This window comes from Somniosus microcephalus, chromosome 30 (assembly GCF_052327205.1).
Source record: "Somniosus microcephalus isolate GS21.2 chromosome 30, FLI_Smic_1.0, whole genome shotgun sequence".
In the NCBI taxonomy this organism is placed as follows: domain Eukaryota; kingdom Metazoa; phylum Chordata; class Chondrichthyes; order Squaliformes; family Somniosidae; genus Somniosus; species Somniosus microcephalus.
Genome location: NC_141016.1, coordinates 8,407,982 through 8,433,256, shown reverse-complemented (window position 1 = coordinate 8,433,256; position 25,275 = coordinate 8,407,982). Strand labels below are relative to the sequence as shown.

General features: G+C 47.8%; 1 protein-coding gene across 2 annotated transcripts in view; it reads left to right on the top strand.

Annotated features, from left to right (window-relative positions):
* The first annotated feature begins 9,328 nt into the window (after positions 1 to 9,328).
* The window catches only part of LOC147097906 (glutamine--fructose-6-phosphate aminotransferase [isomerizing] 1), a 117,181-nt gene continuing 101,234 nt past the window's right edge, over positions 9,329 to 25,275 (top strand). For both annotated transcript variants that reach the window (XM_085970962.1, XM_085970961.1), the window contains exon 1: positions 9,329 to 9,436. In XM_085970962.1, coding sequence (XP_085827088.1) covers positions 9,430 to 9,436 — 7 coding nt within the window. In that variant the 5' untranslated portion in view covers positions 9,329 to 9,429. The remainder of the gene's footprint in view (positions 9,437 to 25,275) is intronic.

The following is a 25,275-nucleotide window of genomic DNA, read 5'->3' as shown; positions in this document are numbered from 1 at the left end:
TCTTGTGTTTTAATTTTTTTTTTGATAACTATTTCCTTTCAGCCTCTAAGAGCTCCTCGTGCACTACACACAGGCCAGTGTGAAGTCACAATAAACTGGAGAAGACTCAACAGCTCTTCTTCAAGGAAAGGCTTATCCTTTTCCGGGCTGGGAATAGCCACGTTTTATGAGCAGTGTGGCGGGTGATCTGCCGCCAAACAACATATGAATTGAACAGCAACGGCTTGCATTTATACCCCTGTGTCCACTCGTTCCACAGCAACATCTCGTGGCTCCCTTGCACTGAACCAAGAGAAATGAGAAGTTTGCATTATGCAGGTTGTCTCATGACCTGATAGAAAACTGCTGTGCGAGTGTATAGTGCATTTAACACAGTAAAACGTCCCAAAGGTGCTTAACAGGAGCGATTATCAAACAAAATTTGACACCGAGCCACATAAGGAGATATTAGGGCAGGAAGAGATAGATTTCAACAAGAACGTAAGAAATAGGAGCAGGAATAGGCCACTTGGCCCCTCGAGCCTGCTCCGCCATTCAATAAGATCATGGCTGATCTTGGGCTCAAAGCCACTTCCCTGCCCGCTCCCCATAACCCTTCACTCCCTTATCTTGCAAAAATCTGTCTATCTCCACCTTAAATGTATTTAATGACCCAGCCTGCACGGCTCTCTGGGGCAGAGAATTCCACAGATTTACGACCCTTTGAGTGAAGAAATTCCTCCTCCTCTCAGTTCTAAAAGGGCGACCCTTTACTCTGAAACTGTGCCCCCGAGTTCTAGATTTCCCCATGAGGGGAAACATCCTCTCTGCATCTACCTTGTCGAGCCCCCTCAGTAGCTTACATGTTTCAATAAGATCACCTCTCATTCTTCTAAATTCCAATGAGTATAGGCTCAACCTTTCTTCATAAGTCAGCCCCTCCATCTCAGGAATCAACCGAGTGAATCATCTCTGAACTGCCTTAAGGAGCATCTTAAAGGAGGAAAGAGAGGCGGAGAGGTTTAGGGAGGGAGTTCCAGAGTTTAGGGCCTTGGCCGCCAATGGTGGAGCGATTAAACTGGGGGATGCTCAAGGGGCCAGAATTGGCAGAGTGCAGCGATCTGGAGCGGGGGGCGGTTATAGGGCTGGAGGAGATTACACAGGATAGGGAGCTAAACATTACAGCTATGCTCGTGCACCTGAAATAGACGACCAGCAGCAGTTGTGTCAAACCTACTCTCTCTCTGCAGCGACCTTGTGTCCAGGCCCTAGTAAAGAAAGCAAAACATAAAAATTCAAACTGGTTGAGATGTTTGGCGTAAGTGCAGGCTCCGACTCAAGAAACAGTACTTTATCTTGCTCTGATGGTCAAGTACGACAGCGCTTTCATTCACTAGTCCAAGGCAAGCTGGTGCACATTTGGACAGACAGTAAGAGAATACTTTATTATACCAATAGGCAAGCTGGGGACGGCTTCTTGCGCGCTCTACAATGACCTCTAACTCAAAGGCTGCCTCTCTCAGCTCAGCATTTTGGCAGAGGGGGCCGTATGACAACAGGATAGTCCACCTTAACGAGGGAGGAATCGTTTCTCGCACGTTCTGCCAGCATTTTCGATCACCTCACAGTTCATCTGGAAGTGAGGGGATCTCTGAGATAAAGGTACCGAGATGGAACTGTTCAGATTGGCAGACAACCACCAGCTCTGGCAGCTTGGAGTGCAAGTTAATGTACATGTCAGTCGAGTCTCTCCACATGAGATTTAAAGTTTCCAGTGTGAGAAATAGCATTGCTGTTGGCAGCAGTTTCAGTTTAAAGGGTTAGTGAACTGTAATCCATAGTTGAAGATCAGCCTTACTTGGCATGAAGACAGAGTGGTTCTTGGGATGCTCCGAGGGTTCTGCCCCAAGTACACTTCCATCGTCTTAACCACCACCAAAATAATTATTGGCACTTTAGGCCTACAGTCTTACCCCTGTCTGGGCATAGTAACATAGAAGATAGGAGTAGGCCATTCGGGCCCTCGAGCCTGTTCCGCCATTTAGTGAGATCATGGCTGATCATCCAAATTCAATACCCTGTCCCTGCTTTCTCCCCATATCCCTTGATCCCTTTAGCCTTAAGAAATATATCTAACTCCTTCTTGAATATATTTAATGAATTGGCCTCAACTGCCTTGTGTGGTAGAGAGTTCCACAGGTTCACCACTCTCTGGGTGAAGAAATTCCTCCTCATCTCTGTCCTAAATGGCTTACCCCTTATCCTTAGACTGTGACCCCTGGTTCTGGACTCCCCGCCATCGGGAACATCCTTCCTGCATCTAGTCTGTCTAGTCCTGTTAGAATTTTATAAGTTTCAATGAGATCCCTTCTCATTCTTCTAAACTCTAGCGAATATAAGCCCAATCGACCCAATCTCTCCTCATACGTCATTCCTGCCATCCCAGGTATCAGTCTGGTGAATCTTCGCTGCACTCTCTCCATGGCAAGAACATCCTTCCTCAGATAAGGCGACCAAAACGGCACACAATACTCAAGGTGTGGTCTCACCAAGGCCCTGTACAACTGCAGCAAGACATCCTTGCTACTGTACTCGAATCCTCTCACTATGAAGGCCAACATACCGTTTGCCTTCTTAACCGCCTGCTGCACCTGCATGCTTACCTTCAGCGACTGGTGCACAAGGACACCCAGGTCTCGTTGCACTTCCCCTTCTCCCAATCTATTGCCGTTCAGATAATAATCGGTCTTCCTGTTTTTGCCACCGAAGTGGATAACCTCACATTTATCCACATTATACTGCATTTGCCATGTGTCTGCCCAATCACCCAACCTGTCCAAATCATACTGGATTTTCTCTGCATCCTCCTCGCAGCACACACGCCCACCCAGCTTTTGACCTCAGCGTTTGGGTGCTTTAACGACACAATGTTTACAAATTACAGAAGTTCTATTAACCAGTCATCTCTTTCAACTTTGTCATTAAACCTGCAAAATACAACCAATTGTTTAAATTTTGGCATGTTGCCAGGGCAACGGCAGGCGTGGCAGTAGTGTCCAGCGTGACTGAGTGTCACAGCGTCAGGGAACTCTGAGATTCAAACTGATTTTTCTGTCCCCCGACACGTCGGAATCAAGCTTTTAACGTCGAAGCTGCCTGATGAATTTTGCACGTCTGCCAATGTGAAGGGAAGAACCAGCAGGTACTGAACGGAAGGATTAAGCATCTAGGCTGGTGGGGGTAGGGGGAGAGAAAAACTGCAAATGCTAAAACTAAACCAGAGAATACAGCAGGTCAGCCGGCATCTGTGAGGAGTAAGGCTCATGTTGCACGTGGTCCCTTCGTCGGAACTGAAACAACTCGGATCACAGGCCGTTTATGATGGAAGTGTTTAAAATTATGAAGGGTTGGGACTGGGTGGGTTGAAGCAAACTGTTTCCAATAGTGAAGGGGCCACAGATAGTGCCAGCCGGGGCTCAGTGGGCAGCACTCTCTCGCCTCTGAGTCAGAAGGTCGTGGGTTCGAGTCCTGCTCCAGAGACTTGGGCCTTCTTCTCTGAGGCAGTCCCTTGGAACCGAGGATGACTTGCTTCCACATTAAAAATGAGTTCTCAGGTGACTGATTAGTCCAATGCGGGACCTACACTCTCTGTCACAGGTGGGGCAGATGGTAGTTGAAGGGGCGGATGGGTGGGGTGCTTGGGTTGACGTGCGCTGCTTGCGCTTGGCTTCCGCTTGCTCCCGGCGAAGAGACTCGAGGTGTTCGGTGCCTTCCCGGATGCTTCTCCTCCACTTTGTGCGGTCTTGGGCCAGGGATTCCCAGGTGTCGGTGGGGATGTTGCACTTTTTCGAATGAGGCTTTGAGGGTGTCCTTGAAGCGTTTCCTCTGCCCACCTGGGGCTCTCTTGCCGTGCCGGAGCTCCGAGTAGAGCGCTTGTTTTGAAAGTCTCGTATTGGGCATGCGGACAATGTGACCTGTCCATCGGAACTGATCGAGCGTGGTCAAAGCTTCGATGCTGGGGATGTTGGCTTGAGCGAGAACACTGACGTTGGTGCGCCTATCCTGCCAATGAATTTGCAGGATCTTGCGGAGGCAGCGTTGGCGGTACCTCTCCAGTGCGTTGAGGTGCCTGCTGTACATGGTCCATGTACAGCAGCACGAGAGACTTGAGCACAAAAATCTCGGCTGGCACTTCAGTGCAGTGCTGAGGGTGCAGAGGAGATTTACCAAAATGGTTCTGGAGATGGGGTATCTTTGGTTCCAGGGGTGGGGGATCTTAGCCACAAGGACAGGTTGGAGAAGCTGGATTTGTTTTTATTAGAGCAAAGGAGGCTGAGGGGTGATTTAATAGAGGTGTACAAGATTATGACGGGTTTGGATAGGCTAGGCAGGGTAAGAAGTTTCGTCTGAATTCCCTAATTGATTTCTTGGTGACTATTTTATATTGATGGCCTCTAGTTATGCTCTTCCCCACAAGTGGAAACACTCTCTCTGTGTGTCCACTCCATCAAAACCTTTCATAATTTTAAAGACCTCGATTAGGTCACCCCTCAACCTTCTCTTTCAAGAGAAAAAGAGACCCAGCCTGTTCATCCTTTCCTGATATGTTTACCCTCGCATTTCTGGTATCATCCTTGTAAATCTTCTCTGCACCCCCTCCAGTGCCTCGCTATCCTTTTTATAATGTGGCGACCAGAATTGTACTCAGGTAGGTTTTAAGGAGTGTCTTAACGTAGGGGAGCGGTTTCGGGAGGCAGTTCCAGGAATCAAGGCCATTGATTTGCATGGAATAATTCAATCTCACCTAAAGCAACAACAGAAGTGTTGCAATCGTTGATTATAAATGGAACCCCACCCCGTTCAGTCAATGAAATGCAAGTTGAACTTTGTTTTAAATTGTATTTTTCTTGTTCCGCCCTCTAACCATAACAAGGTGTTTAAACTGGTTTCCCAAGCTGACGCACATGAAACAACATTTTTTTTTGGTCTTTTGTGGTTTTAAGTGTCAACCTTAATGGATATGCAAGGGATAGAATGATGCAGCACAGAAAGAGGCCATTTGGCCCATCGTGCCTGTCCCGGCTATGTGGTCGAGCTATCCAATTAGTCCCACTCCCCTGCTTTCTCCCCATAGCCCGACAAAGTTTTCCCCCGTCCCAATTGCCTTTTGAAAGTTACTGTTGAATCTGCTTTTGCCGCCCTTTCAGGCTGCGCATGGAGGTGCATTGCACAATAAGCAGTGACACCATGGGAGTCATTCCCAAGTGTGTAATGTAAGAAAACTACGAGGCACTTGGTCTAAGCGTTAAACAAGGCTTTAATCAACTGTTTTACAACATGGAGATCTAGTTGTGTCCTTCACTAGTTCCTGTTAAAGAATGTCCTGAGCAAGCTGGGCCCATGCCCGAGTATTTATACTCTCCCTGGACAGCGCCACCAGCAGGCCGCCCAGTATTATTTCATAAGTCATTTCCACATGAATGACAAGATTCATGTCAGTGTGTATGGTGAATCGATAGATTTTTGGACTCTAAAGGAATCCAGGGATATGGGGATCGGGCGGGAAAGTAGAGTTGAGGTAGAAGTTCAGCCATGATCTGTATTAGATTAAACTATCGTGATTGTCGTAAAAACCTATCTGGTTCACTAATGTCCTTTGGGGAAGGAAATCTGCTGTCCTTACCCGGTCTGGCCTCTATGTGACTCCAGACCCACAGCAATGTGGCTGATTCTTAACTGCTCTCTGAAATGGCCCAGCGAGACACTCGGTTGTGCCAAACCGCTACAAAGAAGTATACTCACTGTGGGAGAACCTTCACCTCACGGAATGCAGCGGTTCAAGAAGGCGGCTCACCACCACCTTCTCGAGGATAATTAGGGATGGGCAATAAATGCTGGCCTTGCCAGCTACACCCACATCCAGAGAACAAATTTAAAAAAAATCTTATTAAATGGCAGAGCAAACTCAAAAGGTCGTATGATCTTATAGAAATCAAATAGGGAATTCAGAAGAAACTCCTTTAAGCAGAGAGTGGTGAGAATGTGGAACTTGCTGCCACAGGGAGTGGTTGAGGCAAATAGTATTGATACATTTAAGGGGCAGTTAAGCATATGAGGGAGACGGGAATAGAGGGTTATGCTGATAGATTTAGATGAGGAAGGATGGGAGGAGGCTCGAGTGGAGCATAGACGCCGGCATGGACTGGTTGGGCCGAATGGCCTGTTTCTGTGCTGTACATTCTATATAATCCTATGTAATCTTATGTTACGTGGATAGACTGGAGAAGCTGGGTTTGTTCTCCTTAGAACAGAGAAGGTTGAGAGGAGATTTGATAGAGGTGTTCAAAATCATGAGGGATCGAGACAGAGTAGAGAGAGAGAACCTGTTCCCATTGGCGGAAGGATCGAGAACCAGAGGACACAGATTTAAGGTGATTGGCAGAAGAACCAAAGGCGACATGAGGAAAAACTTTTTTACGCAGCAACTTTTTAGGATCTGGAATGCACTGCCTGTGAGGATGATGGAGACAGATTCAATCGAGGCTTTCAAAAGGGAATTGGATAAGTACCTGAAGGAAAAAAATTTGCAGGGCTACAGGGAAGGGTCGGGGGAGTGGGACTAGCTGAAGTGCTCTTGCAGAGAGCCGGCACGGGCTGGACGGGCCTCCTTCTGTGCTGTAACCATTAAGAAAGACTTGCATTTCTATAGCGCCTTTCATGACCACCAGATGTCCCAAAGCGCTTTACAGTCAGTGAAGTATTTTTTGAAGTGTAGTCACTTTTGTAATGTAGGAAACGCGGCAGCCAATTTGTGCACAGCAAGCTCCCACAAACAGCAATGTGATGATGACCAGATAATCTGTTTTTGTTGTGTTGATTGAGGGATAAATATTGGCCAGGACACCGGGGAGAACTCCCCCTGCTCTTCTTCAACATAGTGCTGTGGGATCTTTTACGTCCACCTGAGAGGGCAGACGAGGCCTCGGTTTAATATCTCATCTGAAAGACGGCACCTCCGACAGTGCGGCACTCCCTCAGTACTGCACTGGGAGTGTCAGCCTAGCTTTTTGTGCTCAAAGTCTCTGGAGTGGGGACTTGAACCCACAACCTTCTGGCGCAGACGTGAGAGTGCTGCCCACTGAGCCACAGCTGACACCATTCACACACACAGAATCACACAGAAACCCCACAGTGCAGATAGAGGCCATTTCGGCCCATCGAGCCTGCACCGACACATATCCCACCCGATCCCCGTAACCCCTACACCAACACATATCCCACCCTATCCCTGTAACCCCACGTATTTAATCCCCCTAACACTAAGGGTCAATTTATCATAGCCAATCAACCTAACCCGCACATCTTTGGACTGTGGGAGGAAACCGGAGCACCCGGAGAAAACCCACGCAAACACGGGGAGAATGTGCAAACTCCACACAGACAGTCGCCCGAGGCCGGATTCGAACCCGGGTCTCTGGCGCTGTGAGGCAACAGTGCTAACCACTATGCCACCATGCTGTCTATGATTCTATGTTCTTATGAATGTTATAGGTTGTCACAGCTTTAAGTGAAAGCTTAATTTTTTTTAATGCAGTTTTATTTTTAAATTGATAGTATTGCAGGTTTGGATGCAATTATATATCATCCTTGGTGCAGAATAGAGACCTTTAATCATTCTCCATGCGTTCTCAGCTGTGGATCAGTGGGTAGCACTCGCGCCGCTCAGTCAGAAGGTTGTGGGTTCAAATCCTTCTCCATGAGACTCGAGTACAAAGATCTAGGCTGACACTCTAGCGCAGTGCTGAGGGAGTGCTGCACTGTCGGAGGTGCCATCTTTTGGATGAGACTTTAAACTGAGCCCCCGTCTGCTCTCTCAGGTGGATGTAAAAGATCCTGTGGTGCTATTTTGAAGCAGAGCAGAAGAGTTATCCCCGGTGTCCTGGGCCAATATTTATCCCTCAATTAACGTCACTAAAAACAGATGATCTGGTCATTATCACATTGCTGTTTGTGGGAGCTTGCTGTGTGCAATTTCGCTGCTGCGTTTCCTACATTACAACAGTGACTACACTTCAAAAGTACTTCATTGGCTGTAAAGCGCTTTGGGACGTTCTGAGGTGGTGAAAGGCATTGTATATCCCCTTATTCCTTGATCTGCTGTCTTCATTCTTCCTGAATTTAGTGCTGTGTGCTCTGAATACTTAACTAACTGTTTTACCACTCAGTTATCAATATGCTATATGCACTTTCATTCCCTTCTTTTAGTATCTGCACTTCTTTTGATTAATTAATTGCAACCTTCAATTTGCCACCTCCGCCCTCTATATTGCTATATTTGTTGTTCTTGTCTCTCAGTGTTTCACTTAAGAGTTTGCATCCCCATTACTGTCCCTGCACTCTCATTGTTTTCTTCATTTGCTACTTTCATTCTGTTTTTTTTGTTCTCCTTTGTTAATTACTGCCCCTATACTCATTACTTTCGAGATGTGCACGCCATCACCAAGACCGCCTATTTCCACCTCCGGAACATCAACCGACTCCACCCCTTGCCTCAGCTCATCCGCAGCTGAAACCCACATCCGTACCTTTGTTACCTCTGGACTTGATTATTCCAACGCACTCCTGGCTGGCCTCCCCCATTCTACCCTACGTAAATTTGAGGTCATCCAAAACTCGGCTACCCCGTGTTCCAACTCGGACCAAGTCCCGTTCACCTATCGCCCGCTGTGCTCGCTGACCTCCATTGGCTCCCAGTTAAGCAATGCCTCGATTTTCAAATTCTCATCCTTGTTTTCAAATCCCTCCACGGCCTCGACCCCTCCCTATCTCTGTAACCTCCTTCAGCCCCACAATCCCCCGAGATATCTGCCGCTCCTGTAATTCTGCCCTCTTGAGCATCCCTGATTTTAACCATTGACGGCGTGCCTTCAGCTGCCTGCGCCCTCAGCTCTGGAATTCCCTGCCTAAACCTCTCCGCCTCTCTTTCCTCCTTTAAGACGCTCCTTAAAACCCATCTCTTTGACCAAGCTTTTGGTCGCCTGTCTTTTGTTGCTGGGTGCCAGATTTTGTTTGCTGACGCTGCTGTGGGACGTTTTATACATTAAAAATTCTATATACATGCAAATTGGTGTTGCTGATACGTGTTGCAAGTCCATCTTTACTTTCCCTTATTGCCCTGCTCCCTCATTGCAAGGACGTCTCCAGCGAAGCTGTCAATCAAAAGCCAAAGGGACAGCCCCCCCGTCACTCACTGGGAGTGACAGCGGCGCTGACCAACCAGCCGACGCGTTGCCGACGTTGGGGGCGTGGCGAAGAGCGGGCCAACGGGATCGGGCGAAGGGGGCGGGAGCCCGGAGGCCGGCCCCCCGCCATTTTGTGGCTCACTGGTGGGCGGGCGGCTGGAAACGCAGACGGCGGCGGGTGTGTGAGAGAGAAGAGCCAGAGGTCGGGATGTGCGGTGAGTGGCGGCCGAGCACCTCGGGCTTGCGATGGAGGCTTTTAGAGAGAGGATGGTTTTTAATCAGGGTTTTTTTTTTATCGGGGTCGGGGGGGTGGGTAGTTGGTGGGGTCGCTGATTTACACCCGCATCTCCTTGTCGCCGAGCCGGGTCGACTTTTTAAGCCCAGCTGCCGGTCCGCCTGCCCGTGCAGCCCAGCCGTGGCTCAGCGGGCAGCGCACTCGTCTCCGAGCGGGAAGGCACCGGGGGTTGAATCCCGGTCCCGACACTCGAGCACAAAATAATCCAAGCTGACCATCCAGTGCACTGCCTCAGTACTGAGATATGTATGCTCCAGTGTCGGGAGTGGCGGATACAGAGTGTGGAGGAGAGGGGCAATGGGAGATACAGGGTGTGGAGGAGAGGGGCAATGGGAGATACAGGGTGTGGAGGAGAGGGGCAATGGGAGATACAGGGTGTGGAGGAGAGGGGCAATGGGAAATACAGGGTGTGGGGGAGAGGGGCAATGGGAGATACAGGGTGTGGAGGAGAGGGGCAATGGGAGATACAGGGTGTGGAGGAGAGGGGCAATGGGAGATACAGGGCTATGGGGGAGAGGGGCAATGGGAGATACAGGGCTATGGGGGAGAGGAGCAATGGGAGATAAAGGGCTATGGGGAGAGGGACAATGGGAGATACAGGGCTATGGGGAGAGGGACAATGGGAGATACAAGGCTATGGGGAGAGGGTAATGGGAGATACAGGGCTATGGGGAGAGGGTAATGGGAGATACAGGGCTATGGGGAGAGGGTAATGGGAGATACAGGGCTATGGGGCGAGGGGCAATGGGAGATACAGGGCTATGGGGAGAGGGGCAATGGGAGATACAGGGCTATGGGGAGAGGGTCAATGGGAGATACAGGGCTATGGGGAGAGGGTAATGGAAGATACGGGGCTATGGTGGAGAGGCAATGGGAGATACAGGGCTATGGGGAGAGGGTAATGGGAGATACAGGGCTATGGGGAGAGGGGCAATGGGAGATACAAGGCTATGGGGAGAGGGTAATGGGAGATACAGGGCTATGGGGAGAGGGTAATGGGAGATACAGGGCTATGGGGAGAGGGTAATGGGAGATACAGGGCTATGGGGCGAGGGGCAATGGGAGATACAGGGCTATGGGGAGAGGGGCAATGGGAGATACAGGGCTATGGGGAGAGGGTCAATGGGAGATACAGGGCTATGGGGAGAGGGTAATGGAAGATACAGGGCTATGGTGGAGAGGCAATGGGAGATACAGGGTTATGGGGAGAGGGTAATGGGAGATACAGGGCTATGGGGAGAGGGGCAATGGGAGATACAGGGCTATGGGGAGAGGGACAATGGGAGATAGGGCTATGGGGAGAGGGGCAATGGGAGATACAAGGCTATGGGGAGGGTAATGGGAGATACAGGGCTATGGGGCGAGGGGCAATGGGAGATACAGGGCTATGGGGAGAGGGGCAATGGGCGATACAGGGCTATGGGGAGAGGGTCAATGGGAGATACAGGGCTATGGGGAGAGGGTAATGGAAGATACAGGGCTATGGTGGAGAGGCAATGGGAGATACAGGGCTATGGGGAGAGGGTAATGGGAGATACAGGGCTATGGAGGAGAGGGGCAATGGGAGATACAGGGCTATGGAGGAGGGGGCAATTGGAGATACAGGGCTATGGAAGAAGAGGTACTGAGGGAGTGCTGCACTGTCAGAGGTGCCCTCTTTCTATACAGCGCCTTTCGCGACCTCGGGCATCCCAAAGCGCTTTATAGCCAATGAGGTGCTTTTTGAAGTGCAGTTACTGTTGTCATGTATGAAACACAGCAGCCAATTTGTGCACAGCAAATTCACACAAACAGCAATAATTATCTTTTTAAATCAACATTGACCAGGATACCGGGGAGAACTCCCCTGTTCTTCATTGAAATAGTGCCGTGGGATCTTTTATGTCCTCCTGAGCGCAGACTTGGTTTAATGTCTCATCCAAAAGACAGCACCCCCAACAGTGCAGCGCTCCCTCAGTACTGGCACTGGGAGTGTCGGCCTAGATTTTTGTGCTCAAGTCGGCTGGAGTGAGACTTGAACCCACAACCTTCTGACTCCGGTGAGAGTGCTACCCAATGAGCCACTGCTGACACGGATGTGACGTTAGACCAAGGCCCCGTCTGCCCCCTCAGGTGGACGTAAAAGATCCCACAACACTATTTCGAAGAAGAGCAGGGGAGTTCTCCCCGATGTCGTGGCCAATATTTATCCCTCAATCAGCATCACTGAAACTGCTCATTAACTCATTGCTGTTTGTGGGAGCTTGCTGTGTGCAAATTGGCTGCCGCGTTTCCTATATTACAACAGTGACTACACTTCAAAAAGTACTTCATTGGCTGTAAAGCTCTTTGGGACGTCCTGAGGTCGTGAAAGGCGCTAGATAAATGGTCCAGGAAGCACGCAGTGTGGGAGCCTGACTCCACCCACTTACTCCCTGTTCAGGGCTAACAAGACGCCCTGTAAAGGGGGGAGAGCCACAGTCTCCATGAGAAAAAGTGTTGCTTTATTTATTTGTTGGGGGGGGTGGGAAAGGGGAAGGGTCACACGTTGTCTTTGGGCGCCATGATGTCACGCCGGGGTCGCCCGCGACCGCCGCAATCTTCCCTCAGCAAGTTTTGTTTTCGCGAGCGGTCCCTTTAACTGGCTGCGCGGCCCCTTCAAATTTTCGCGCTTGCGCGGTTTCTTCAACGTAAAAGCCGGTGAGCGGCCTGCGCGGGACCTCCAGACCGCTGCGCGGTCGCGCAGCTAAGCGGGAACTTTGGACGCCAGGCCTGGGCCGGCTGCAGTGTCACGCGGGACTTGCCGTGACGGCATTGTCTTCACCGCAGTGTCACTTACAACTCGTTCTCCCCGTGACGGTGTTGCTATTTTTGCCACTATTGGGTCACGTGGTTCCGCCGATTGCACAGCCGTGTTGTGAGCGATTTGCACTGTCGCGCTTGTGAACAATTTATGGAAAATTTTAACACATTCTTGCTTTTTATTACCCCGAGTAATTTAATTTCAGTAGAAATGAACAGAAAATGCCTCAAGTCAGCGTCAAACGGAGAGCTTGCTGTTTAAAGCGAGCCTTCAACCTGCCTTTCTCTTTCACGTATGATCGAACCTGCGTGTTTCTAGTTTGCAGTCGTAAGTCAGGTTACACATGATGGGTTTTGTACAATGAGCCGCAATTGTTCTCGGCAGCTTGTCAGGTTTTAAGGGACACACATATCACTAGGAGGTGGGATAAATGTTATTCAGTTGGCAATATTCTTTAGTGCAACATTATGCTGTCAGTTTGTGGTGTGATATTCTACTGATAACATTTCTACAGTATTAGAAAAACAATTGACATTTCAACTTGTAGGCTTCTTTAAAAACTTAAATTTCACCCTCGGGAACCACGTTCCCAGCATCTCCACTCTTCAATTCAATTCAATTCAATTTTATTTGTCATATATGCAGCAGACATATGTACTGCACAATGAAATGTTGATTTTTACGAGTCCTCCCAATATTGGGATAAATATGGCATAGCAATGATAAAAATACTAATAGAAATACAGTAATAATAAATAAGACAACAGTAATAAATAATAATTTATTTGTTCACGAGTCTTATGGCCTGGGGGTAGAAGCTGTTTTGAAACCTGCTGGTACGAGACCGTATACTTCGGTATCTCTTGCCGGACGGGAGCAGGGCGAAGAGGTTGTGGTTGGGGTGGCTCGCGTCTTTGATGATTCTCGGGGCCTTCCCCCGGCACCTCTCGGGGTAGATATCCTGCACAGCAGGTAGTTTAATTCCAGTCAGAAGAGCGATACCATAGAAATGACAGAGCACAAGGAGATTGTTCCGCCCGGGATACCTGTGTTGGTTCTGGGTCTTCAGCGGGAGCTGTTTACGCTAATCTCATTTCTCTGCCCTTTCCTCTTACCGTTTATATGCTCCCTTTCCAAATAAGTATCCAAACTCCTTTTTTAAACGATGTGGCCTCTACCTCAATAGCCACCTGCGATAACGCCATCTACTGTATGTTCTAAAACCGTCCGTGTGGAAACATTCTTCGGAGCCATCTGTCCCCATTTTCATCAATCTGTGGTAACAATCTTTCACTAGCCTCTCAAAATGATGATTCTGCCGTTTTGGCAGCTGAGTAGAAGCTTTTCTTGGTCAAGCTTTAGGTGCTAGACTTGAAATGGTGCCAATCCGACGAGCTTGAAATGTGCTTCGAAATCTGGCTTCCTTATCAAGGTGTCATTCTCGAGTTAGCAAGGAGTGAGCCCTTCTCATTTTCCTCCCTCTTGTCTCGGCCAAGTCAGAGCATCAATGAAATTTAAGCCTGGGTACTAAATCAGGTTCAGTGGTGAAACCTGCTCCCTCGTGATAAGAACGTTAGAAATAGGAGCAGGAGTAGGCCATTCAATAAGATCATGGCTGATCTTCTACCTCATCTCCACTTTCCTGCACTATCCCCATATCCCTTGATTCCCTTAATATCCAAAAATCTATCGATCTCTGTCTTGAATATACTCAACGACTGAGCCTCCACAGCCCTCTGGGGTAGAGAATTCCAAAGATTCACAGCCTTCTGAGTGAAGAAATTTCTCCTCATCTCAGTCCTCAATGGCCGACCCCTTATTCTGAGACTGTGACCCCTGGTTCTAGACTCCCCAGCCAGGGGAAACATCCTCCCTGCATCTACCCTGTCAAGCCCGGGAAGAATGTTGTATGTTTCAATGAGATCACCTCTCATTCTTCTAAACTCTCGAGAATATAGGCCTAGTCTACTCAATCTCTCCTCCTAGGACAATCCCCCCATCCCAGGAACCAGTGAACTGATGATCGATCCTCAGTCTAGTCCCAATAGATAGATCTGTCCTGAGGATGATCATAAGTGTGAATGTTCGAGATTAAAAGAAACTTCAAAAATAACCCTAAACTCAAAAGAATTATGATATGATTAGGACTGTGTTAAAATGCAGGAATCACTACTCGATCACAATAACCGGGGGGGGGGGGGGCGTAGGTTTAAAGTAATTGGTGGAAGGATTAGAGGGGAGTTGAGGAGACCTTTTTTCACCCAGAGGGTGGTGGGGGTCTGGAACTCACTGCCTGAAAGGGTGGTAGAGGCAGGAACCCTCATTGCATTTGAAAAGTACTTGGAAGTGTCGTAACCTACAGGGCTACAGACCAAGAGCTGGAAATTGGGATTAGGCTGGAGAGCTCTTTGTCGGCCAACACCGACACTGATAGAAATTTATGGCACAGAAGGAGACCAATGAAATGGCTCATTCTGTTCAAATATAAAAGCTCATAGAATCATAGAAATTTACGGCACAGAAGGAGACCAGTGATTCTATGAGCTTTTATATTTGAACAGAATGAGCCATTTCATTCCGCCCCCCTCCCTTTCCTAGTTTGGATGTTGTTTTGTGCTGATCCATCTGTTATCATGGGGAACTGAAACACTTTTGCATTTTGCGCACTTGGTGTTGACGTCAAGATCGGCCAGCTCAGGGAGAGGTATAGTCGTCAGGTATCCTGTTGCTAGTCGCCGTCAAAGAACCCAGTGTCAGCATCAAGCAATGCTCGATTCAGTGCCGAGCCAACCTCGCAACCCTTTCCCCAAAATTGTGCCTCACCTCCTCCAAACACCAGCTGCCCTTTGTAGCCTTAGTGTATCAAATCTCAAGTTCAGCGCCAAATTAGAGGCAGTTTTGTGCTGTTGGCCCACATCCACTAGGAAATGGGTCGAGACTGCCTAGTCTTGCCAGCCAGCAGACAGAGGAAACCTTCATCTCATTCGTATGACATGCACTCACATCGAGGTCCCAGAGGTGAAAGCTCAGCGTGTTACATAGAAACATAGAAGATAGGAGCGGGAGTAGGCCATTCGGCCCCTCTAGCCTGCTCCGCCATTCGATGAGATCATGGCTGATCATCCAAATTCAGTACCCTGTCCCTGCCTTCTCCCCATATCCCTTGATACCTTTAGCTCTAAGAAATATATCTAACTCCTTCTTGAATATATTTAAAGACTTGGCCTCAACCGCCTTCTGTGGCAGAGAATTCCACAGGTTCACCACTCTCTGGGTGAAGAAATTCTTCCTCATCTCAGTCCTAAATGGCTTACCCCTTATCCTTAGCCTATGACCCCTGGTTCTGAACTCCCCCACCATCGGGAACATCCTTCCTGCATCTAGTCTGTCCAGACGTGTCAGAATTTTATAAGTTTCGATGAGATCCCCTCTCATTCTTCTAAACTCCAGCGAGTATAAGCCCAATCGACCCAATCTCTCATACGTCATTCCTGCCATCCCAGGGATCAGCCTTGTGAATCTTCGCTGAACTCCACTGTGTGCTGCAGTCCTCCCCAGCAGTTTCATTTGGTACCGATATACTGCTGAACGTTGGAGGCTGGGTCATTAAATACATTTAAGGTGGAGATAAGACGGATTTTTTGCAAAATAAGGGAGTGAAGGGTTCTGGGGAGCGGGCAGGGAAGTGGCTTTGAGCCCAAGATCAGCCATGATCTCATTGAATGGCGGAGCAGGCTCGAGGGGCCAAGATGCCTATTCCTGCTCCTATTTCTTATGTTCTGATGGTCTGTCCCAATATTGCTCTCGTCATTGTTGACTTTGGGTTGGGCAGCTGAGTCAGGTGCAGCGGAAACATCGTTCTCACTCTTGCGCCATTCTGAATTCTTCTTTGTCATGACAAACTGGTTGTTCAAGTCTACCTTGAAAATCAGTCCCTTTCAACTCCTGCTCCTGTAATAACAGTCAGGGTCAGGCTTATCGTTGTTATTCCTTCATTGATGGCTGAGCCCTTTTCTCTGGAATTCCCTCCCTAAACCCCTCTGCCTCTCCTCCTTTAAGACGCTCCTTTAAACCTACCTCTTTGACCAAGCTTTTGGCCATCTGTCCTAATATCTCCTTATGTGGCACGGTGTTAAATTTTGTTTGATAATCGCTCCTGTGAAGCACCGCGGGACGTTTTGCTATTAAAGGCGCTATATAAATGCAAGTTGCTGACGTTGTTAATTCACTTATCACTTCATTCACTGGTGGAATGCTCAACAATGCGTTTTGGTTTCCACATAAAGGACTATTTTCTCACCGTTTATATTGGTTTATTTCAGATTGTTCAATCGAAGGTATACCGATCAGGAATGGATGAACAGGCTGGGTCTCTTTTCTTCTGAAAAGAGGTTAAGGGGTGACCTAATAGAGGTCTTTAAAATTATGAAAGATTTTGATAGAGTTAGACAGAGAGAATGTTTCCACTTGTGGGGAAGAGCGAAACTAGAGGCCATCGATATAAGATAGTCACCAAGAAATCAAATACCACCATGACCTCGCCCCCTCCCTTTCTCTCTAACCTCCTCCAGCCCGGCAACCCTCCGAGATCTCTGCGCTCCTCCAATTCTGGCCTCCTGCGCACCCCCGATTTTAATCGCTCCACCATTGGCGGCCGTGCCCTCACCTGCCGAGGCCCTGAGCTTTGGATTTCCCTCCCTAAACCTCTCCGCCTCTCTCCCTCTCCTCCTTTAAAACCAGAAATGCGAGGGTATACCTATCAGGAAAGGATGAACAGGCTGGGTCTCTTTTTTTCTTGAAAAAAGAAGGCTGAGGGGTGACCTAATAGAGGTCTTTAAAATTATGAAAGGTTTTGATAGAGTGGATACAGAGTGAATGTTTCCACTTGTGGGGAAGAGCATAACTAGAGGCCATCAATATAAGATAGTCACCAAGAAATCCAATAGGGAATTCAGGAGAAACTTCTTTACCCAGAGAGTGGTGAGAATGTGGAACTCGCTACCACAGGGAGTGGTTGAGGCGAATAGTATAGATGCATTTAAGGGGAGGCTAGACAAGCGTATGAGGGAGAAAGGAATAGAGGGTTATGCTGATGAGGAAGGATGGGAGGAGGCTCGAGGAGCATAAACGTGAACGGTAGCAGAGTGGTTACGTTACGGGATGAGTAATCCAGAGGCCTGGACTAATGAGCTGGAGACGTGAGTTCAAATCCCACCACGGCAGCTGGGGAATTTAAATTCAGTTACTTAAATAAATCTGGAATTAAAAAAGCTAGTGTCAGTAATGGTGATCATGAAACGACCGGATTGTCTTAAAACCCCATCTGGTTCACTAATGCCCTTTAGGGAAGGAAATCTGCCGCCCTTACCCGGTCTGGCCGGTATGTGACTCCAGACCCACAGCACTGCCCTCTGAAATGGCCTAGCAAGCCACTCGGTTGTCAAAAGGCAGCTCAACGCCACCTTCTCGAGGACAATTAGGGATGGATAACAACGCTCGGTGGGGTCAACGAACTGAGCCACTAAGAAGCTTAAACCCTGTGGACCGGAGCAGTCCCAAGTACAGGAAAAGTTCTGATATCCGGCACCGATGGGACCGAGCTGCTGCCGATCTATCAAAACTTCCGGATAGACCAGCGCTAATGTTGAAGGATACGGAGGTTTTCATCTCCGTATCTGACAACAAACACTGTTGCTTAGCAACAGCTTGTAAACACTCGGCCCGTACCTTGGAAGCGTCTCTGAAGCTGTTGCTAAGCTACAGAGACGCTTTCCAGAGCCTGACTGTTTAAAAAAAAAAAAAAATGCTAGGAGAAGAAAAAAAACCTAACCAAAACGGCTGCTGATTTCTGCCGTTAGATTGAGGTTTCCGGACATACAACCTCCGGATAAACCAAAGTTTCCTGTACCAGCCCCAGTTTGAGTTGAGTTGGCTGATGTCTGCTAATGTCGCAGGTAGGGGCTCCAGAATTGGCCTCCACTCTAAGCTTTGGGAGGTGGGAATGAGTTACAGATGGTGCTCCTGACGCTAGTCTAGTGGCCTGTACCAAAGGTGTGGGTGTCTGATGGGGACAGGGTTGGGCGGGGCTACGACTCACGGAATAGTCGGGCTTTTAGTCGCCGCTCCTTGTCAAGGATTGCGTGTGAATAATTGTCACTTGGACGAGGTATAACAGAGCACCTTAGTGCCTGTTGAGGATAACCAAGGAGGGCACCAACAGCTTCAAGAGAGAGGAGCAAATTGGTGAGAATTAGACGCAAGCTTTTCCTGCAGTTGCTGTACCATTTTTGGGATGCTAAAGAATCTGAAGTTTTCACAGGGTCTCCTGCCCTGCTCTCCAGTATCAGCTCGTCCTTTCCTGCCATCAGATGTCAGCTGTGATGGGTAGAGCGTATTCCCTGCTCAATACGCTGGCCGTGTGGGTGTTGTCACTGAGATCCAGCAGATACTTCATTGAAATGGAGCACTGCAGTGTTATCACTGGCGTAAAGCACAAGACAGGCGATGGTGAGTGAGTTACATAGGCCTGTCATATAAGGGTGAATCATAGAATCTTATAGCACAGAAGGGAGCCATTCGGCCCGTCGTGCCTGTGCTGATCAATTTGAAAGAACTGATCAATTTAGTCCCACTCCCTTTGCATAAACCTTCAAATTTCAGGTACACGTCCAATTGCCTTTTGAGAGTTCCAATGGAATCTGATTCCACCACCCTTTCTGGTTGAGCGTTCCAGATCTTAATAACCCTCTGTGTGAAAAAAATTCTCCTTGTTTCCCTTCTAGATCTTTTGTCAATTATTTTAAATCCATGACCTCTGGTTACTGGCCTACTTGCCAGAGTTAACTTTCCCCCTACTCGCTCTATCAAAACCCCTCATAATTTTGAACACCTCTATTAAATCTCCCCTTGACCTTCTCTGCTCCAAGGAGAACAATAAGAACATAAGAAATAGGAGCAGGAGTCGGCCAATCGGCCCCTCGAGCCTGCTCCGCCATTCAATAAGATCATGGCTGATCTGATCCTAACCGCCAATCCACTATCACAGAACCATCTCCTGAATCTAACAGAATTAGACACACGAAATAGGAGCCAGGATCAGGCTACACGGCCCCTGGGCCCGCTCCGCTACCCACAGGGCCATGACCGATCCGAACCTAGACTCATATCCAAATTCCTGCCCGCTCCCCGTAACCCTTAATTCCCTTTACTTCTAGGAAACTGTCTATTTCTGTTTTAAATTTATGTAATGATGTAGCTTCGACAGCTTTTTGGGGCAGCATATTCCATGGACCTACCACCCTCTGAGTGAAGTAGTTCCTCCTCATCTCAGTTTTGAAAGAGCAGCCCCTTATTCTAAGACTATGCCCCCTAGTTCTAGTTTCACTCATCGGGAACATCCTCCCCGCATCCACCCGATCCAAACCCTTCACAATCTTATATGTTTCAATAAGATCGCCTCTCATTCTTCTGAACTCCAATGAGTAGAGTCCCAATCTACTCAACCTCTCCTCATATATCCATCCCCTCATCCCCGGGATTAACCGAGTGAACCTTCTTTGTACTGACTCGAGAGCAAGTATGTCCTTTCTTAAGTATGGACACCAAAACTGTACGCAGTATTCCAGGTGCGGTCTCACCAATACCTTGTACAACTGAAGCAATACCTCCCTATTTTTATATTCTATCCCCCTAGCAATGAAAGCCAACATTCCATTGGCCTTCTTAATCACTTGCTGCACCTGCATACAAACCTTTTGAGTTTCGTGCACCAGGACCCCCAGATCCCTTCGTACTTCAGTACTTTCCAGTTTCTTGCCATTAAGATAATAACTTGCTCTACGATTTTTCCTGCCAAAGTGCATAACCTCACACTTTCCAGTATTGTATTCCATCTGCCAAATCTCTGCCCACTTACTTAGCCTGTCTATGTCCCCTTGCAGGTTTTTTATGTCCTCCTCACTCACTACTTTCCCTCCCATCTTAGTATCATCTGCAAACTTTGATATGTTACACTCGGTCTCCTCCTCCAAATCGTTAATATAGATTGTAAAGAGTTGGGGACCCAGCACTGACCCCTGCGGAACACCACTAGTTACTGATTGCCAGTCTGAGAATGAACCATTTATCCCAACTCTCTGCCTTCTGTTAGATAGCCAATCCTCTATCCATGCCAGAATATTACCCCCAATCCCGTGATTTTTTATCTTAAGCAATAATCTTTTGTGTGGCACCTTGTCAAATGCCTTTTGGAAGTCTAAATACACTACGTCCACTGGTTCCCCTTTATCCACCCTATATGTTACTTCCTCAAAGAACTCCAGCAAATTTGTCAAACATGACTTCCCCTTCATAAAACCATGCTGACTTTGTCCTATTAAATGATGATTATCCAAATGTCCTGTTACTGTCTCCTTAATAATGGACTCCAAAATTTTACCTACCACAGATGTTGGGCTAACCGGTCTATAGTTTCCAGCCTTCTGTCTACTGCCCTTTTTAACTAAGGGTGTTACATTAGCAGTTTTCCAGTCTGCCGGGACCTTTGCCGAGTCCAGGGAGTTTTGGAAAATTATTACCAATGCATCCACAATCCCTACCGCCACTTCCCTCCAGACCCTAGGATGTAAGCCATCAGGTCCAGGCGATTTATCCGCCTTGAGTCCCATTATTTTACCGAGTACCACTTCCTTAGTGATTTTGATCGTGTTTAGCTCCTCCCCCCCTTTAGCCCCCCCGTTTGTCCAGTGTTGGGATATTCTTAGTGTCTTCTACTGTAAAGACTGATATAAAATATTCATTCAGTGTTTTTGCCATCTCCATGTTTCCCACCATTAATTTCCCGGTCTCATCCTCTAAGGGACCAACATTTACTTTAGCCACCCTTTTTCTTTTTATATAACTATAAAAACTCTTGCTATCTGTTTTTATATTTTTTGCTAATTTACTTTCATAATCTATCTTCCCTTTCTTAATCAATCTTTTTGTTATTTTTTGCTGTCTTTTAAAGTTTTCCCAATCCTCTATCCTCCCACTAGATTTGGCTACCTTATATCCCCTTGTTTTTAGTCGAATACTATCCTTAATTTCTTTACTTAGCCACGGATGGCTGTCTTTTCTTTTACACCCTTTTCTTCTCAGTGGAATATATTTTTTTTGGAAGTTGTAAAATAACTCCTTAAATGTACACCACTGATCATGTATCGTCTTACCCTTTAATCTATTTTCCCAATCCACTCTACTCAATTCCGCTCTCATACCTTCATAGTCTCCTTTATTCAAGCTTAGCACGCTTGTTTGAGATCCAACCTTTTCACCCTCTAATTGAATATGGAATTCAACCATGTTATGGTCACTCATTCCAAGGGGATCCTTTACTAGGACATTTTTAATTAATCCTGTCTCATTACACAGGACCAGATCTAAGGTTGCTTGCCCCCTGGTCGGTTCAGTTACATACTGCTCAAGAAACCCATCCTTAATACACTCAATGAACTCATCCTCAAGGCAGCCCTGCCCAATTTGATTTGTCCAATTAATATGATAGTTAAAATCCCGCATAATTATAGATGTTCCCTTATTACAAGCCTCAACTATTTCCTGATTGATACTCCGTCCAACAGAGTTGCCACTGTTCGGAGGCCTATAGACTACGCCCACTAGTGTTTTTTTCCCCTTATTATTCCTTACCTCCACCCAAACTGTTTCATTATCCTGATCTTTTGACCCAATATCATTTCTCTGTATTACAGTGATTCCTTCCTTTATTAACATAGCCACCCCACCTCCCCTTCCTTCCTGCCTGTCCTTCCTGATCGTTAAATAACCTGGTATGTTTAATTCCCAGGCATTGTCACCCTGCAGCCATGTTTCTGTAATGGCCACAAGATCATACCCATATGTAGTTATTTGTGCCATTAACTCGTCTATTTTGTTACGAATGCTACGTGCATTCAGATAGAGAACTTTCAAATATGTTTTGTGACACTTAGTTCCTGCTTTTGCCCTTTTTATTACTTTACCTTTTACTCCATACCTTCTGCCCCTTCCTGACACACTCTGGTTTTTAATTTCCCCACTGCTAACTAAGTCTATGACCTTCTCTGTTGTCATTTTTATTATTTGCTCTCTAGGAACCTCCCCCCCCACTAGTTAGTTTAAAGCCCTCTCTACAGCCCTAGTTATATGATCCGCCAGGACTCTAGTCCCAGCACTGGCCAAGTGAAGCCCGTCCCAATGGAACAGCTCCCTCCTGCCCCAGTACTGGTGCCAGTGTCCCCGGAAGCAAAACCCATTTCTCCCACACCAGTCTTTGAGCCACGCATTTAACTCTCTAATTTTATTTGTCCTAGCCAAATTCGCTCGTGGCTCAGGTAATAATCCAGAGATTATTACCCTTGTGGTTCTGCTTTTTAATTTGGCCCCTAGCTGCTCAAACTCCCTCAGCAGAACCTCCTTCCTTGTCCTATCTATGTCGTTGGTACCAACATGGACCACGACAACTGGATCCTCCCCCTCCAAGTTTCTCTCCAGTCCAGAGGAGATGTCCTTAACCCTGGCACCGGGCAGGCAACACAGCCTTCGGGACTCTCGTTCTCGGCTGCAAAGAACTCTTATCTATCCCCCTAACGATACTATCCCCTACCACTACAACATTTCTTTTAACTCCCCCCCCACTTGAATGGCCCCCCGCTCCACGGTGCTGTGGCCAGGTTGCTCATCCTCCCCGCAGTCCCTGTTCCCATCCTCACGGGGAGTAAGAGCCTCGAACCTGTTGGACAAGTGCAAGGGCTGCGGCTCCTCCAACACTACCTCCTGGATCCCCGTACCTGCCTCACTTCTAGTCACACCATCCTGACCCTGGCCACGGACTACATCTGAATTAATTAATCTAATTGGTGTGAATACCTCGTGATACACAGAGTCCAGGTAACTCTCCCCCTCCCTGATGTGTCTCAGTGTTTGAAGCTCTGACTCCAGCTCTTCAACACAGAGCCAGAATTCCTCGAGCAATCCCAGCTTCTCCGATCTCTCCACATAACTGAAGTCCATCATCCTGGTAAACCTCCTCTGTTCCCTTGGCCTTGACGTCCCTCCTAGAGTGTGGTGCCCAGAATTGTTATCTCTTTGTCCTTTTCTAAAGATACTTTTGCTTTGAAATACCGAGCACTGTAGATTGTCGGAGGTACGGGATAGAGTATTGCGAGTGGAGGCCGAGGTCAACTGTTTGGGGGCAGGGACTTGATTTGTTTTCGCACTGATTCACAGTACACTGTGTTCTGGGCGTTTCTGCTTCTTATAGGAAAACTCATGTTGTAGGAGTGATTGGGCTGTGTTGCAAGGCAGGGGAGAGATTGTGATTGGTCGGTATTGATGGACACTGTTCAGAGTGTTTGGGCTGGATTTTCATTGAGGAGTTGGGTAGGAGGCGGGACTACAACTTTTGGGGTTGTAGTCCCGCCTCCATCGAGTTCTAGCCAACCCAAGCAATCTTGATTTGATTGACCTTGTTGAGCCCGCCCAGCGGACTCAGCAGGCCAATTAAGGGCCACCTGACAACAGGTGACGTCACAGATTGAAATTTCATCTGTCAAGACCTTTTGACAGATGAAATATCAGTGTTTGACAGCTGTTTGAAGCTGTCAAACACTGGCAATCTGTACTCCAGGTTAATTCCTTCCTCTCAGGATGATTTAGAGATCTCTCCAGAACAGAAAGCTGAATGCTGGAACTTTTGACAGTTCGCGACCATTCTGCTTTCTGTGCCGGTGAGATGAGGGACTCCCGAGACCTGAAGGAAGGAAGGCTGTAAAGGTAAGTAAAACTTCTTTAAACACTTTACACAGACCAAACACACTTACCTCTGCACTCATGCACCCATCACTCACCTGAACACCGGACATCTCGACCCCTCCAAGCCCTCCATCCCGACGGCCCGCCTCTCTAACTTGGCGTGGTTTGGAGCCGTCGGGAATCCCACACTTCAACAATAAAAATAGGGATTAGGCTAAAAACTGAAATACCTGTTAACAGGCAGTTAATTGGCACTAATCCCCTTCCCGCCTCGGGGAGGCGGGTCCCAGTGCGGGGCGGGTACCCGCCTCCTTTGAAACTGGCATGGGGTCGGGACCCCCGATTTTGGGATTTTAAACCCCCACACGCCTCCAGTCCCGACTCCACGGCCCAATGAAAATCCAGCCCTTTGTGTCGGTAATGTCGGTGTATGTTGCTGGCTTGACAGTGCCACACTGCAAAACAATATTATCAACTTTCCTGCCTCAAATTAATGACAGAGAAAATGTGCATGTTTGTCGCACAATACACCAACATGTCCAAACTGCATTAGAGATGCATGAATTGTTTCTTTTATCTACTATGCACCAGACCTCCAGCCGTACTGCTACCTACAGGAAACTCTCGTTTAAACGGCACCTAGTTATCCAGAATTCTCTAATAACCGGCAAAATTCAGGAGTAGGTTTTGAGGCTTCCGTATACTGTATAATTGCGGCTATGTAACCAGGGATCTCGTACCTTTTGCCGTGTAACCATGGCTTCTGCACCTCTGGTTGTGCAACCGGGTCCTCTGTACCTGTGTTACGGGGCTCCAGCACTTCTGGCTGTGTTACGGGGCTCTCGTACCATGGGCCATTGTCACTCTGTGCCCCTTCTTCCTTATCTGGAATTTTTAATCAACCGGCACCATACCGGTCCCGTCGGTGCCGGATACTAAAGAGTTTCCTGTACTAGGATTCTGACTCCCCCAAGCATTTAATCAAGAGTCTGGAGAGTGGGAGCGTGCAGGGGATCTGCTGTTGTCTTCGGTCCCCGTCACAAACTCCGTTCCCGAGCCACAGACTCCATCCCTCTCCCTGGCAACTGCCTGAGGCCGAACGAGACAGTTCGCAATCTTGGTGTCGCATTTGATGCCAAGTTGAGCTTCTGACCACATGCACTATCACCAAGACCGCCTGCTTCCAC